This window comes from Zonotrichia leucophrys, chromosome 7, assembly GCF_028769735.1.
Source record: "Zonotrichia leucophrys gambelii isolate GWCS_2022_RI chromosome 7, RI_Zleu_2.0, whole genome shotgun sequence".
Lineage (NCBI taxonomy): Eukaryota > Metazoa > Chordata > Aves > Passeriformes > Passerellidae > Zonotrichia > Zonotrichia leucophrys.
This window is the reverse complement of record NC_088177.1, coordinates 28,509,961-28,523,708: the sequence shown is the minus strand read 5'-3', so window position 1 is coordinate 28,523,708 and position 13,748 is coordinate 28,509,961. Positions and strand designations below refer to the sequence as shown.

At 35.7% G+C, this 13,748-nt stretch overlaps 1 protein-coding gene across 2 annotated transcripts in view; it reads right to left on the bottom strand.

The window, feature by feature from the left end:
* Positions 1-13,748, bottom strand: part of KCNH7 (potassium voltage-gated channel subfamily H member 7) — a 207,016-nt gene that overhangs the window by 16,829 nt on the left and 176,439 nt on the right. For both annotated transcript variants that reach the window (XM_064718538.1, XM_064718539.1), the window contains 3 exons: positions 8,711-8,963; positions 5,747-5,952; positions 3,135-3,234 (listed from right to left, as the gene is read on the bottom strand). In XM_064718538.1, the coding sequence (XP_064574608.1) occupies positions 3,135-3,234; positions 5,747-5,952; positions 8,711-8,963 (559 nt within the window). The remainder of the gene's footprint in view (positions 1-3,134; positions 3,235-5,746; positions 5,953-8,710; positions 8,964-13,748) is intronic.

Here is a 13,748-nt window from a genome sequence, read left to right as displayed (position 1 = left end):
AGAACAGTCCCAAGAAGACTAAGATTTTAGAGCCAGGATTAACAAAAAGTTAAGTTGCTAGCAAAAATGATAATGCTTGACCTTCAGAACAGTCTTTTCAAAGCCCCAGGTTTTCAGGCTTTCTGTGAGTCCCCTTACACTGTGCATTTTCATATATGGTGAAACGCATATATTGGATTTTATATTGATGTAAACAACTCTAGAAATGCCCTATTCATCATGGGATAATAGAACTGCACATGGGATAATAGAACTAGCAGAGCTAAAGAAAGTTCTTGCCTGAATGTGCTTCCCTTGAAATTAGCTAACTCACAGAGAACTGCTAGAAGTAAATGAGAAATGAGCAAGAAAAAATTGTATTCTGCACTGCTAAAAATGACAACTGAGTATAGATGGCACAGCTCATTGTCACAAAGTTTTCAGCAGGAGGCTAACTTGCCAACCCAGCTGAGAGCTTTGTTTGGAACTGCCAGGCTGGAATGCTGCTAATTTTAAGCAGTCTCGGAGACTTCCTTGGCTCACTGTCAGGGATCTATGGCAACTGGCTAAGTCTGCACCTGCACCTGTGCAAGAAGTACCATCCATTATTCTGAAAAACATGCAGTGAATTTCTTTAGGGTGGGAAGCAAGTGCAAGCTGCTACACAGTGTGTATGTTCATTTTTGCAGGGGACTTCTTCTGAGACTGCAACCGATTCTAGAAGCCAGAGAACAAGCTGGTCTCTCAAATAGTCTCGTAGCCTCGAAAAACACACTATGACAGAGCCCTTATAAGCCTTCCTAGTTAAGATCACAGGATAGAAAAGGTGGAATTATGTATATGTGGAGTGAGATCTTGTGTGAAAGTGGAGAACCAGGTACTAACTGCAGATGCATAAAAGAGAGCTGTGTTGATTTTGTTTAACCCCTGATAAAACTTGTGCAGGAAGAGTTACCATGGAAACAAGGTCCAAATCAGGCTAGCATGAACTAAAGGCTGAGATAACACAATCCCATTTTTAGCACTCCAAAACAGAGAAAACATCATGCTCACACTAAAGATGGAAAAAATGCAATTTCAAGCTGCATAATATGCTAGTAGGTCAACAACTGAAAGTAAAGAATGCCAGCAAGAAGAGCATTTACTAAGTGTGCCTCTAATAATTGCAAAATAAAATATCAAAATATAACAGTAAGAATTCTGGGAGTCTCTATCCTGTTTAAACTATAGTTCTGAAATCAAAATATGATTTTTATACAACAAGTATTTTTTTACCTTTTGACACACTGTGGCCAGAAATGCATTTTTCAGCTGTTTGTTCAGAAACTGTGTCTTTTCTCCTCCAGTTCTGAAAAACTCTGCAGGATCATCTCCAAATATTTATCATTATAAACTGACTATGCTGGATCAAAATAAGATGCCACTCCCTCCTACATATAAAGGGTTGAAATCAATAGAACATTACTTTAAAAACCAGCAGTACCTCTAGTAGAACCTACTTTACAACCTCAAAGAGGATGTGGGAAGGGACACAGAAAAGTAACACGGAAGATCTATGACTATGAGGTGTCTGCTGTGGCCATGGGAACACGTAGAGAATCTGAAAAGAGACCAGAGAGGGGCAGTAAGCCACTGGAACAAAAGTGCACTCAGTACTTGGCAAAGGACTCCTACTAGTTTTGTCTTCTCCTCAGATGGACTTCCAATGTACCTCACTTCTGCCTAACCCAGTTATTACCAGGTGCTGTACAATCATTGCCAGGGCTAAGGAGCCTGCCAGTCTTGCCTCTTCTTCCCCAACAATGAAAGTATTTTTTTCAAAGAGGAAACTGTGGGAAATTATATTCTTTCAAAAGTAATGCAAATAAATGTTTCAAAGAGGATGTTCAGTGTAATTGACTGGGCAAGAGCCATAAAAGCCTAGGGGTCTTGGAACCTCACTGACACCTGAGTAGCCTATTTGTAATTCTACAGCAGGCACAACATAAAAGATCACTTCCATCTTGTCTAGGTAGCAGCATATGTTTTTCTCATAAGGAATGTGAAGGTTAGTCAGGCAAAGTATCTCTGTCAACAGATTCTTTGTGAAGAGCAGATTGAATATTTCATGGGGACATTTTCCTGACAGATTTGTTGTCGGTCTTGGCTTCCTGCCCTAAAGATGCTTCTTTGATCGAACAGGGATGTCATTGTTCTGAATAGCCACACTCTGGATTAGAGTCTCTTCATTGAGCATTATACCTGCTATGGATATTTAAACTGTTCCCATTTATTATCAGCTACTCTGCTACTCCATAAATTGGTTATGCTGCATTTAGGACTGAGGTTTAACTGTGGAGTGTGAAAGACAGGCATAACAGAAACAGTAATTTGTCAGACAAACCATTCAACCATAAAAGTGCAATGGTATTCAAGGAATTGTGTTTTTCCTACATAAAAATGAAAATCCATGAGTATCAGTTTAGCTGTCTTCATGACTGTTGCTGTCTGACCAGATCTACTGTCTACAGTTTCCAGTATTGAGCAGTACTTAATAGTGGTAAAAAAGTTTAATGTTTCACTGAATTTTCGTTCATTAGGTTTACTCCCAAAAGCTGCTAATGTAAATGTAAGCACATGAAGTATTACATAAACTTTTGCCAGGACAACCTTTTACACATTATCATATGGATCCAAATCAGACTATGGTGAATCTATGGTGTCCTGAAATATTTTAAATTTTTAATTTTTAAAATATTTCAATTCCAGGGAGAAACACCACCTAGAATCAAGTACAACAAAGCACTTTGCTGAGGAGATAAAATAATCCACAGACTAGGTTGTCCACACAGTTTTAAACATGATGTCTCAGAAAATAGATATTAAGAGATAATTTACATATATATATATGCATGCCTCAATGGCAGTAAGGTGGCTTAATGTTGGAACAGCTCTTCATAGACAGATGTGAAGTCATAGAAATGTAAAACATACATGTTCTAGTTATACATAAGCATACAGGAGTTAATGCACAGAGAAGTTTTGCTGCCCAGCTGGGTTCTCAAGGGCTGCTCCAGTAACAGCCAACATGGACCACAATGTACCCAGCATTACCAAGTGAGATACCAATGAATAATGAGGCAGTGCTGTCTCATGTAAGAAATGAAGTTAATTACCTTTCTCTATTTCACTTTGGAAGGACAATTTCCGTCTCCGTATTTTGCAGTTATCTCCATCCGTATCATTGGTAGTTTGTGATCTTATTACGAGGTCAGACTTGATGAATGAAATATGAAACAAAATGACAGATTAGTCCCATCTAAAGAGGGCAGATTTGCAATAGGTGATTGACTGTTAATCATGTTCAAGCTTTAAAAAAGGCAATATTAAAGTCAGCCTGCATCAGCCTCTCCATCACCAGCTAATGAATGGAATTGCCCAAGGCTAACATGAGAAAAGTTTATGCAAATTGAGCAAAACCAACACTGTCATCACCTAATGGTGAAATAAAATTTTACTGATAATAAGTTTACATGGAAATACATGTGTTCATGTGTTATCAACTTCTCTGAACTTGCACAGACCTGGTTTATGTAACATTAGACAAATTAATGAAAAAAATTAAATAACCTCTGACAGAGAATGCATACTATTTCAAAAAGTAAAGTGGTAATTGATTGCAATTATATTTATATTTAACTGATTGTAATGATTATAAAAGTTACAGTTTGCAATGATTATAAAGGCTATATTTTACAATAAATATAAGCCTGACAAGCATCAGGCACTTTACCTCATTATTTTATCTTTCTAGACCCTCCCTTCCTCTTTATCAGATTTAGATCATTCAGATACTTATTTCTGTACCAGAACACAAGGTTGTTTTTTTAATCCATCTTAAGATGATTGCAGTGCTTTTTTTTTCTTTTTTTTTTCAGTAGGTAAAAGATGCATTTAAGTCTTGGTTTTTTTTACTTTAAGAAATTTACAAATTAGCAAATATAACACCGGTTTTGCTCTTTGTGTACATACCCATGGCATTGGCTTCAACCTACTTGCATTCCCTGTGCTAGTGAGGTTTCCCAAACCACTCAAGTAAGCAGATTTGCATGTGGCAGAAGGGCAGAGGGGAGCTGGGAAGCATTTACATCTTTCTCTATCCCTTCACTTTAAACCTAGTGAGTGATGAACTTCTGTGGTGGCCCACTGGTGGAATAACTGCAGGAAGAAAAAGGTACTTTCATACAAACAAGAGGGCAGGGGCAGAACTTGAGGCAGAAGCACCTATTATTCTGATAACAAATTTACATCTGACTGGTGTTTTGAAAATCAGAATGTGCTCAATGCTTCTTTTGGGGGCATGCATTTCTGGATTGCAATAGACAGTGGAAAGTAAGTGAAATTGTTAGAGAAAAACTGTGATTTTGCAAGCTCAGAAGCATGGTTAAGCCTCTCCTGATTTTCTTGTCTCTGATCTAAGGAAAAAAATAATGATAAAACATTGATGACAATGTAATTGCAAGAATAATTTCTCAGACTTAAATCATTAATGTGAAATTATCCTCAAGAAATTATTCAAAAACATTCTGTTTTAACTTAAATTTATCACTAGACCATACATTCATTTTGTTGTGTTTAACATGTAATTAATAATTATGACCTTTTCAATGCACCAAAGGGCATGACCGAAAAAAAAGATATAATTGGTTATTTATTTTTGGAATGATATTTTATTAAAAAATGGTCATAATAGAAAGAAGTGACATTCCTTGTTAGAAGTTGTATTTGTTATAATTTTTTTACAAATAAATCCACACCCAATTAGCAAAACTGTCCCTATGATTTGCAGCCCACAACTTTAGTGTTCTTTTTCTCATTTTTTCTTAGAAGGCCTGTGAGGCCAAATTATGTTAGTTCCTTCACACTGAACCTCTGTTTTTCTTTAAGGGAGCCAAAAAATGGCATTATCTCAGAAATAATGAAATACAAATCAGTCATTCTGTGGGCAGTCTAGTCCCTGCCTGGTGGCCAGAGCTGGAGTTCCTGCAATCTTCTGGGGGAGCCAATAGCCTCAGCAGCACAAACTGCGCAAGAGAATTTCCACTCCCCCTTTGGCCAAGTGCCCACTTCCTTTCCCAAGTCAGAGTAACCCTCTCAGTCTTAAATTGGGAAACATTGGTAATATTTTGACTTTTCCCGAAGATGTAATTTGTGCAAAAGGGGACACTTAGGACAGTCACGGTGGGAAAAGAGACCAAGAAATGCCTGCAAATCCAAAGACTGAGTGAAAGTTGAAAAGTCTCTTGTAAGATTTTAGTCCCCTAGGAGGTAGAGTGCATGCTAAGATAAGGGAATTAACAGTTCATATTTGAAAGGCAATTAAATATATTCTATTGCTAGACACAGAAGGAATGTGGATAATCTGATTTATCCTTATTTTATGGATGTACAACTACATTTAGTGTCAAAAGTACCCCTTGTGGTGACCTAGGCTATAGTCATCTAATAAAACCATATTTTCCATGGCTTTAACAAAATCCCCCTGGGTGAAGCCTTAATACTATTTAAATATAGAACCAAATCCTGTTAGATTAACATCATCTGAATAATTTCATTGACTTCTGCTGAGTTTAACTGACTTTAGTAGAAGCAATGAGGAGAGCATATTTTTTAATATAGGATTTTAGCTTTTCATTTTGTTAGTTTTTCAAATGCTATTTTCAAGTATTGTTACTGTGGGACAGATTTGGCCCAATATTAAGAAAGAAAAATCCCTTATTATATGTACCTTTGCAGTTTCATCTCTCAGGTTAAAAGTTAGCTCCAGATTGGTAAGGAAGAGATCAGAAAATTCAGGGTACATATCCAAAACTTCAAGTAGATCTTCTCTCTGGATCTTATGTAAGTCACAGTAAGTTAAAGCTCTCACATCTGCATTTGACTTTCCTGGTTTTGCATAAAGATGTACCATCTCTCCAAAAATATCATTTTTCCCTGCAGAAAAAAAAATTAAACAGAGATTATTATTTTAAACATGAATAAGCCTTTACATTGAATGACGTATTTCTTTATGACAGAGGCATAGAATACTTGGTTTTACATTAAGTGATACAGTCAGATTCCCATCGCACATATATTTAAAAAAAGCAGTATTATTACGTATTAAAAGTGAAATTATTAAGATCAATGATAATACATGAGCATATAACTGGACTAAGTGAACGTTTCATCACAACTTTTCTTCAGTTTCACCAAAACAACATGATTTGAGCAAGTTCCTTTTTCCTTTCTTCTAAAAGCATTATTTGGTAATTTCAATCATATTATGATGGCAAAGGTGTAATTTCTATTGTCCAGTCTAGTACAGGACTTGTCTGGTCTGTAATACCATTTTGTTAAGAATTACATGAAGGAACTGACTGTACTTGAAATATATTTTCGTAGAAAATTACTTAGGTTTTATATTTTTTGGAGGGAATGCAAAGCTCCTAAGATGCAGGAGTTCTTTTGAACAAGCTCTTCAAACACATCTGCCTCTGTTTTGATACCATTACGATTCTTCCAATCAGTGTTGACACATTTGCAATAGGGGTTTGTTAAGATTTTCATCTCTATTTAATTGCTCATTTTTGCCGAACTGCACCTAAACTTCATCCATGCAAAGCAGCTTCAGCCATAAAAAAAATGAAAATATGCTATACACTAAGGGTTTCAGGGTTACCTGCAAAATGGGGTTGGGAAGGCACTAAGAAAACAGTTGTGGAAAAAAATGGTGATCATGGCAAGGGAGAAACAGAAACTGGTAAAAAAGAATGCAGTGATGATTTTTTGGTCTCTGTTAAACATTTGTCCCTTTCACATTGGGTTACTAAGAGCAGTTCTGGTTTTTCTATTTTCTAAAAGGGAAGGTGAAAAGTGCAGCTTAAAAATGTAAAAGGTAATTTAAGGGCTGATTTATAGTGAGGATCTTGAACATGGGAAGATTAAGAGAAAACCTGATTATATTGCATCTATTCTTTAGAGAGGAAAAATGACTTGGTATTCAATGCCTCTAGAATATAAGAAGGAAAGCATAGGAACAACCAATGAAATTAAATTGAAGCAAAATAATTTTATGGAAATAAAGCAAACATTTTAAACAATAAAGGTGATTAAATATGGAAATTGCCATCAAAAGTGATCTTATTTTCATCTCATCACATCTTCAGAGCAAAACCTATAGTTTTTACTTCCTAAAACAGAGCTCATTAGATATAACGGATAGTCACAAAATATGAAATGCAACAGGAATCAGTGACAAAACAAGGGTTTGCCAATATACTCCTTCTGCCCTAAATGTTTATGAATTCAGAGGTCCCTATTTAAGGCACATAAAACATTCTCTGCAATAAGAATATTAATAAGAATATCGTGGGCTGATATTGATGGGAAGAGATATAGTGGCATGGCCCTGAAAATAGCTGATTTTCTGCTACAATGTGAGAGCACAGGGATCTCATGTGCATGATATGAAAATCTTGTCCAGTCTGCATCTTTGGCCCAGGAAAAAATTGGTGAATCCATATAATTGTCAGTTTGCCTTGATTGTAAGTGCAATAGAAATAGTACAGAAATGTACATGTTTTTGGTGTGAGAGATGAATTCTTTGATGAACCACACTGCTCCTAATCAGGGCAAGACTCTTACAGTTAAGTAAAAACCTCACAATGTTATACTTGCATGCTCCCTACTTTGTTTGTGCCTAAAGCTGGCCCAGCTGATGAGCTGCAACAGCAGGAGATGATAAATTATCTTGATAACACTATCTAAACCTAGGGAAGGATTGCTTTAGGCACACCTTTGTTCTGCTCACACATTCACCCTGCAAAGCATAAACAGAATAATCAGTCAAAGTATTGCAACATACTGCCCCCAGCCCACATCTTGCTTCAGCTGCTTTTCTGAGTATAACTTCCTACAGTGGCCAATTAACAGAAAGACAACATACGAATGATATTACAGCTGGTATATGCTTCTGTACATCAAAATCCTTACTCATCTACTCAATTATTCTCTGCATTCTTATTATCTAATACAAAATTGGGAAAATCGGTAGTCATGCCATGCAAGGTTTTAGTTATTTTACTTTCCGTACTGCTATAGCTAATCAGCTCTAGGTGAGCTCCCAGCTGGACTGAGCCAGCTTTTTGGGAAAGGAAATGAGTAACTCATCATGCTATACAAACAAGGATGTGTTAGTAAGACAGATCGGGGAAACACTGGTGTCATTACTTCTAGATAAAATTAATCTGTTATTCTCTTCTTTCCTTTATGCCTAGTGGGCAGAAACAGATATTTCTGAAACTCGCTAGAGGACATTTTGAATGCCCAGAGTAGATTGCTCCAGTTAGCAAAGAGAGGAGTCTATGTGTCTCAATACCTTAATCATTGTTTAAGAACAGAGTGGCCTTGAATTTTGATCTTGCAGCATAATCAGAACTGGAATAATTAGATATCTGCTTGCCTTAACTTGCAGCTGGTCCTTCACCTAGGGATTAATGTGACTAAAGACGAATCTTTAGAAATCCAGAGATCTGGGCGCTGGTGCATGTGAATTATTGCAGTAATGTAGATTTTTCTTCTTAAATTATTTCTTTGCTTGATTAAAAAAAAGTAGTTAGTAAATATTTACAAATTTTCTGTCCCAGGAGCAACAATAAAATGGTTTTTGAAAATCTAACTGTTTTAATATGCCTTGCAATAATGTACTTACCAAGAATGGCTACAACAATGTCACTCTTAAGGATTTCAATGGAGCCTCTTGACACAAAATAAAGAGCAGTGAGAACATCTCCACAGTGCACTAAAGTGTCTCCAGGAGGTGCATGTGTTGTCTTAAATTTCATAGCCAAAGCTCGAAGACAGCCTTTACTGGCCCCCCGGAAAGCTTTGCAATTCTGAAGCAAATTTTGGTTGAGGTGCAGACAAATGTCAGCTTGTAAGCATTCTGGAAATCCCTTCAGGACCTGGAAAGACAAGCATAAAGATTTCATGCGAATGCTATGGAAGTTCTTGATAGAATTTTTGTTTTCTTCCTGGACAAAAAGGAAGAAGTGACCTACAAATAGACATAAAAGGTGTAGGAGTATTAAAATTCAACAAATTCATAGTGTTATTTATATTGCAAAGCTTTTACAATGTCAGTACTCCTATAAATACTAACCTATATAGTGTTTACAAAATATGCTATTAAGATTTCTTTGATTGCAAGAAATGGTCTCAGGGTACACAAATTACTATACTGCAGGAAAATAACAAATAAGACAGTGAAAGGGAAAGCCTTGACCAAATTTCCTTTTCCATTATATATTTCCATATATCTATTTCCTTTTTATCAATTGTCAAAGTACTAAAGTTATTAAATGAGAGGTTTTTGCTGAAACAACCATGATATTTGTAAAATGAGAGCTATCTGAAGAAGATCAGATATTATTCAGAGTGAGGGCATTTTATTAGGATTTTCATGTTAAATATAACCCTCTTGCAAGTGTAGGACTTTGATTTTTATCAGAAAGAAAGCAACATGACCTATTGAAACAACAATGTTTGCAGATTTACATAGACAGATGATTTGCTCAGCAAACAACAGGGCTACTTGCTGTGGTTCTTGCTCATCTTTTACTCAGAACAATGGGAGCTTGCCTGAAGTAGAATCATGGGATTCCTCTTGGGTACCATGGCAACATGTTAATTTTGTTTAGAAGGAAAGGAGTTATTTACAACATGGTCATTATCTGTGATCTTTTCTAAATTCTCTAGGATAATACAACTCTGATTGTTTTAGAATCTATAAACATTTCTGCTACTGACTTCATGGGAGTACTGTGAGTGACTCTGCACATGCTGACACAGCATGACACACCACCTTTCTTTGTTATATCCTGTTACCTGCTGTCAGTGATGTGATTGGGTCAGAGGCTTTCCCTAGGGACAGCTACAACTGCTGCATGGTACTAAAGGCAAAATATGTACTGATGCTACAAGTCTTATGAATATGTGAACAGGATGTGTCTCTTTGTTATTAGATCAGTCTATTATTTCATCCTCGTTTATCCTCTGCACTGTTTTAAAATAAATTTGTAAACATTTCTGCAGTGAAAAGATATATCCAAAATCCATTCACTTGTTGCTATATTAATTTCTACTTCAGCACAAAAAATCCTGTGTACTCACTCTCATTGCAGAAATTATTCATAACTCATATCCCTTGCTGGTGAAAATGAACACATTTCTGATATGAGGCTTCTGTCTGCACAAGCCGAGTTATGTTGTAAAAGTGAGATATTAGAACCTTTAACAGTATTGAAATGTTTTTTTAATTGCTAATGGAAATCAATGCTGTGAAATAACAAACAATATTTTAACACACATATAAGAACAATTTTTTGAGTCTTATGGCATTACCATATGAAATCTATACATCATGAGAAAAAGCCAGCATTCAACAACAGTAAGCAAAATGAAATAGCATAAAATGAAAAGCTTCTGTGGCATCACTCTGTTTTCAGCATCTACTACATCACTAGAAATAGCTTAGTACCCAATTATGCTTTTTAGTATAATGTAATTATATTGAAATAAAAAAGCTGTAGTTTGTGGGAACTTATTTGCTCAATGATAGTGAAAAACTGAGAAACAAATATGTACAGCAGTGAAACAGGAGAAAAAGAATTGTGTTTATTTTGAAATTGTTCTCTAGTCGTGTGAGTGCAAAAGACCTATTTTGAATTAATTTGTTTGTTATGTATGTATCTGAATACAATTTAGAAGAGCTCTATTTTTTATAGGGTATGAAATAGGAAATGTATGTTGAATTCAGAACTACTTACAAGAAAAGTGTATTTGAATTGTTAGGAAGTCATGAGCAGTTAGATTACATTTAGAATAAATAGTTTTAATTTTTCACATCAGCTGTTTATCTGATTTTCAAGGGACTGTATTTTACCATTAAGCAAAACCCATGCAGACAATGCGTGTTAGTTTATATTTCTGAAGATACTTTGGATATTCCCTTATAGAAATAATTATTTTTACAATTAATTTATATTTGTCATGAAACTATCCTAAATCATTGCATATCAATTGACAGTTATTTAAGTGTCAATGACATCTGAAAGATACCAGCCTCTTTTCAAGCATCTGTGACTAAAAAGGTCCTGCTCCATGGAGCTTACACTCTAAAGTAGTTTTATACATCAGAGACAAAAACCATCTTCTCTTTAATATCACAGTTTTAAAATGCCTAAAAGGAAGACTAAATAACATTGGTTCCCAATTGAGATTATTCCATTAATACAAGCTTAGAAATTCAAGAAAGAAGCTGATTAGAAGATAAATTTGTTAAAACAATGGTAAAACCTACATTACCAAAAAGAGCTTACCATATTGCACGCATTGTGTGTGGTGAGGTGTTTAATCTAAGTCCAGTAGGTGACATAATAGAGAATTTGATGTTTCCAGATGAAGTTTTATGCTGTGCAGTACAGACATTTTGCCAGCCCAAACTCTCAAATATTTGTTACATTCACTCTCATATTCTGATTTCATTACTGAAATTCTATTGAAAATTATGTTATGCTGTGAGAATCAACATCAACATCAAATTTGTACATGCTCTGCCTATTCTAAATATTAGAAAACCATCCATGCAGTCTTCAAAATAAAAAATTGAAAATTATAAAATTAGAAGTGCTATTTAATAATATTATTATTAATGAAAACCCAAAACTAATAAATCATTTAAATACAGATTTGACTTTCAATTGTTCCATTCTTTCTTAGCATATTTCTATTGTTATACACAATATCTCCTCAGTTGTGATTCCACGGGGCCCTGGTGAGAAAAATCTTGGATTCTTACGGTTAGAATAATGTTTGGAATCAGAAGTCATGCATAATTCAAGAAATACACACAGATATTTTTAAAAAGATGCGTAATAAGACATAAAATCAGCTCTAGCTCTCCTGCCATGACAAAGCAAAAGTAAAGGAAAATCAGTTAAGATGCTGTGACCACAGGCTTCAGTTGTCTGTCATTGGTAGTTAACGAGTCCAAGTTCAGTTACTTCTTCCTGTTTGGAATGAAACTTACTCCACATCACATAACGTTGATTTATCTGCGTGGCATGCTTACAGATGAGGATAACGCCATCCAGAGAGATGTAAAATATTTTACACAGAATAAGTAATTGCTTGTGAGGACAGTAGGGACATGATTCATACTGCCTTGAAGAACGTGACCTTTTTATGAGGAGAGGGAGTCCAGCTTCATTAATTTCTTTTCTCCGGATGACAGCAAGATATCACACATTTATCAGGCACATTTGTGACAACGGATTTGGACATATCTTTGTGCCTTAATCTCAGGCAGCAAGCAAGTGTTTGGGCCAAAGATAACCTTGGGGTTTTTTGGATAAGTTATAAAATTCATGACATTTTTTAGATTTTTAATTCTCAGTTCCGGAACAGGTATTGATATAGGACTCACAGAAATATTTAGAAAGTATTTAACCTGAAGTAAACCATGATATTAGTTAGTTTTTATTAAACATGGAAATACCACATTCCATACCAACAAAACCACAGAATGATTGAGGATGGAAATGATCTTGTTGGAGAGATCATCTGGTCCATCCTCCCTGCTCAAGGAGGTCTACTTAGAGCTGGTAGCCAGGGTAATACCAAGGGCTTTCAAATACCTCCAACGATGGAGATGCCACCACCACTCTGGGCAACTTCTACCCGTGCTTAGTTATCCTCACAGTAAAAATGTGTTTCCTGGTGTTTGGTCAAATCCTCCAGTTTCAGTGTGTGATCATTACCTCTGGTCCTGTCACTGGGCACCACTGAAATTAAACTTTTTTCCACATTTTTTACACCCTCCCTTCAGGTATTTGCTCACATAGATGTGATCCTCTGTGAATCTTCATTTCTCCCATCTGGCTGAGCAGTCCCAGTTCTCTCAGCCTTTCCTAGTATGAGAGATTCTCCAGTGCATGTTGCCTTGCAATCAAACATACTCTTTAATTCTGCATATAATCTTCTGTCACACATTTTCTCTGCTGAAATATAGGTGGGATCATTAAATACCAAACAGCAGCTGAAGAGAGCACAAAAGTGCTCTTGTGTGTTGTGCTGTGTTTGGGATATGTTGAAACTAGTGACTAAGGCTTTCTTGTCCTAGAACCAGTTTAGACATGTTTATGAGTGGCAGGTGCCCAGCATATGGAGGGAAAGATAAAGGGATACTCCCAAGTTCCTCTGAGAATTTAAGATGGCATAAACTGAAAGAATATTCTGGTCTTCTCCACTTTGTCAGATTATTCCAGCCTTGTCATGATCTCTCCTTGTGAAATGGTTTGAGAAACTGATCCATACAAAAAATTAACACAGCAAAAAATTTGAGCAGCTGAAGGTACAAAGAGGCAAGAGTAAATTCACTTTGTGTCATGACCACACATACTTAATATGTATTTGGTTCTCACCCTCATTAGAGAGATCTCAGGCTATGTTGACATTGGCATCACTAAATGCTGAATAAGGTTCTCAAAATATTTGAATAATAAAAGTTGAACTTCATATTAAAACCTTTCATTTTTATTAACCTTTTGTCTTTGTTCAGAAAGAATTAGTAAAATTAATTAATATTAATTCATATATTTGGTGAAATAACCTATGTATTTAATTTTTATCTTTTTGCCAGCCACCTAATTTTAAGGCTAACCTGATGCTCTTTAACTGCACAAATTGCA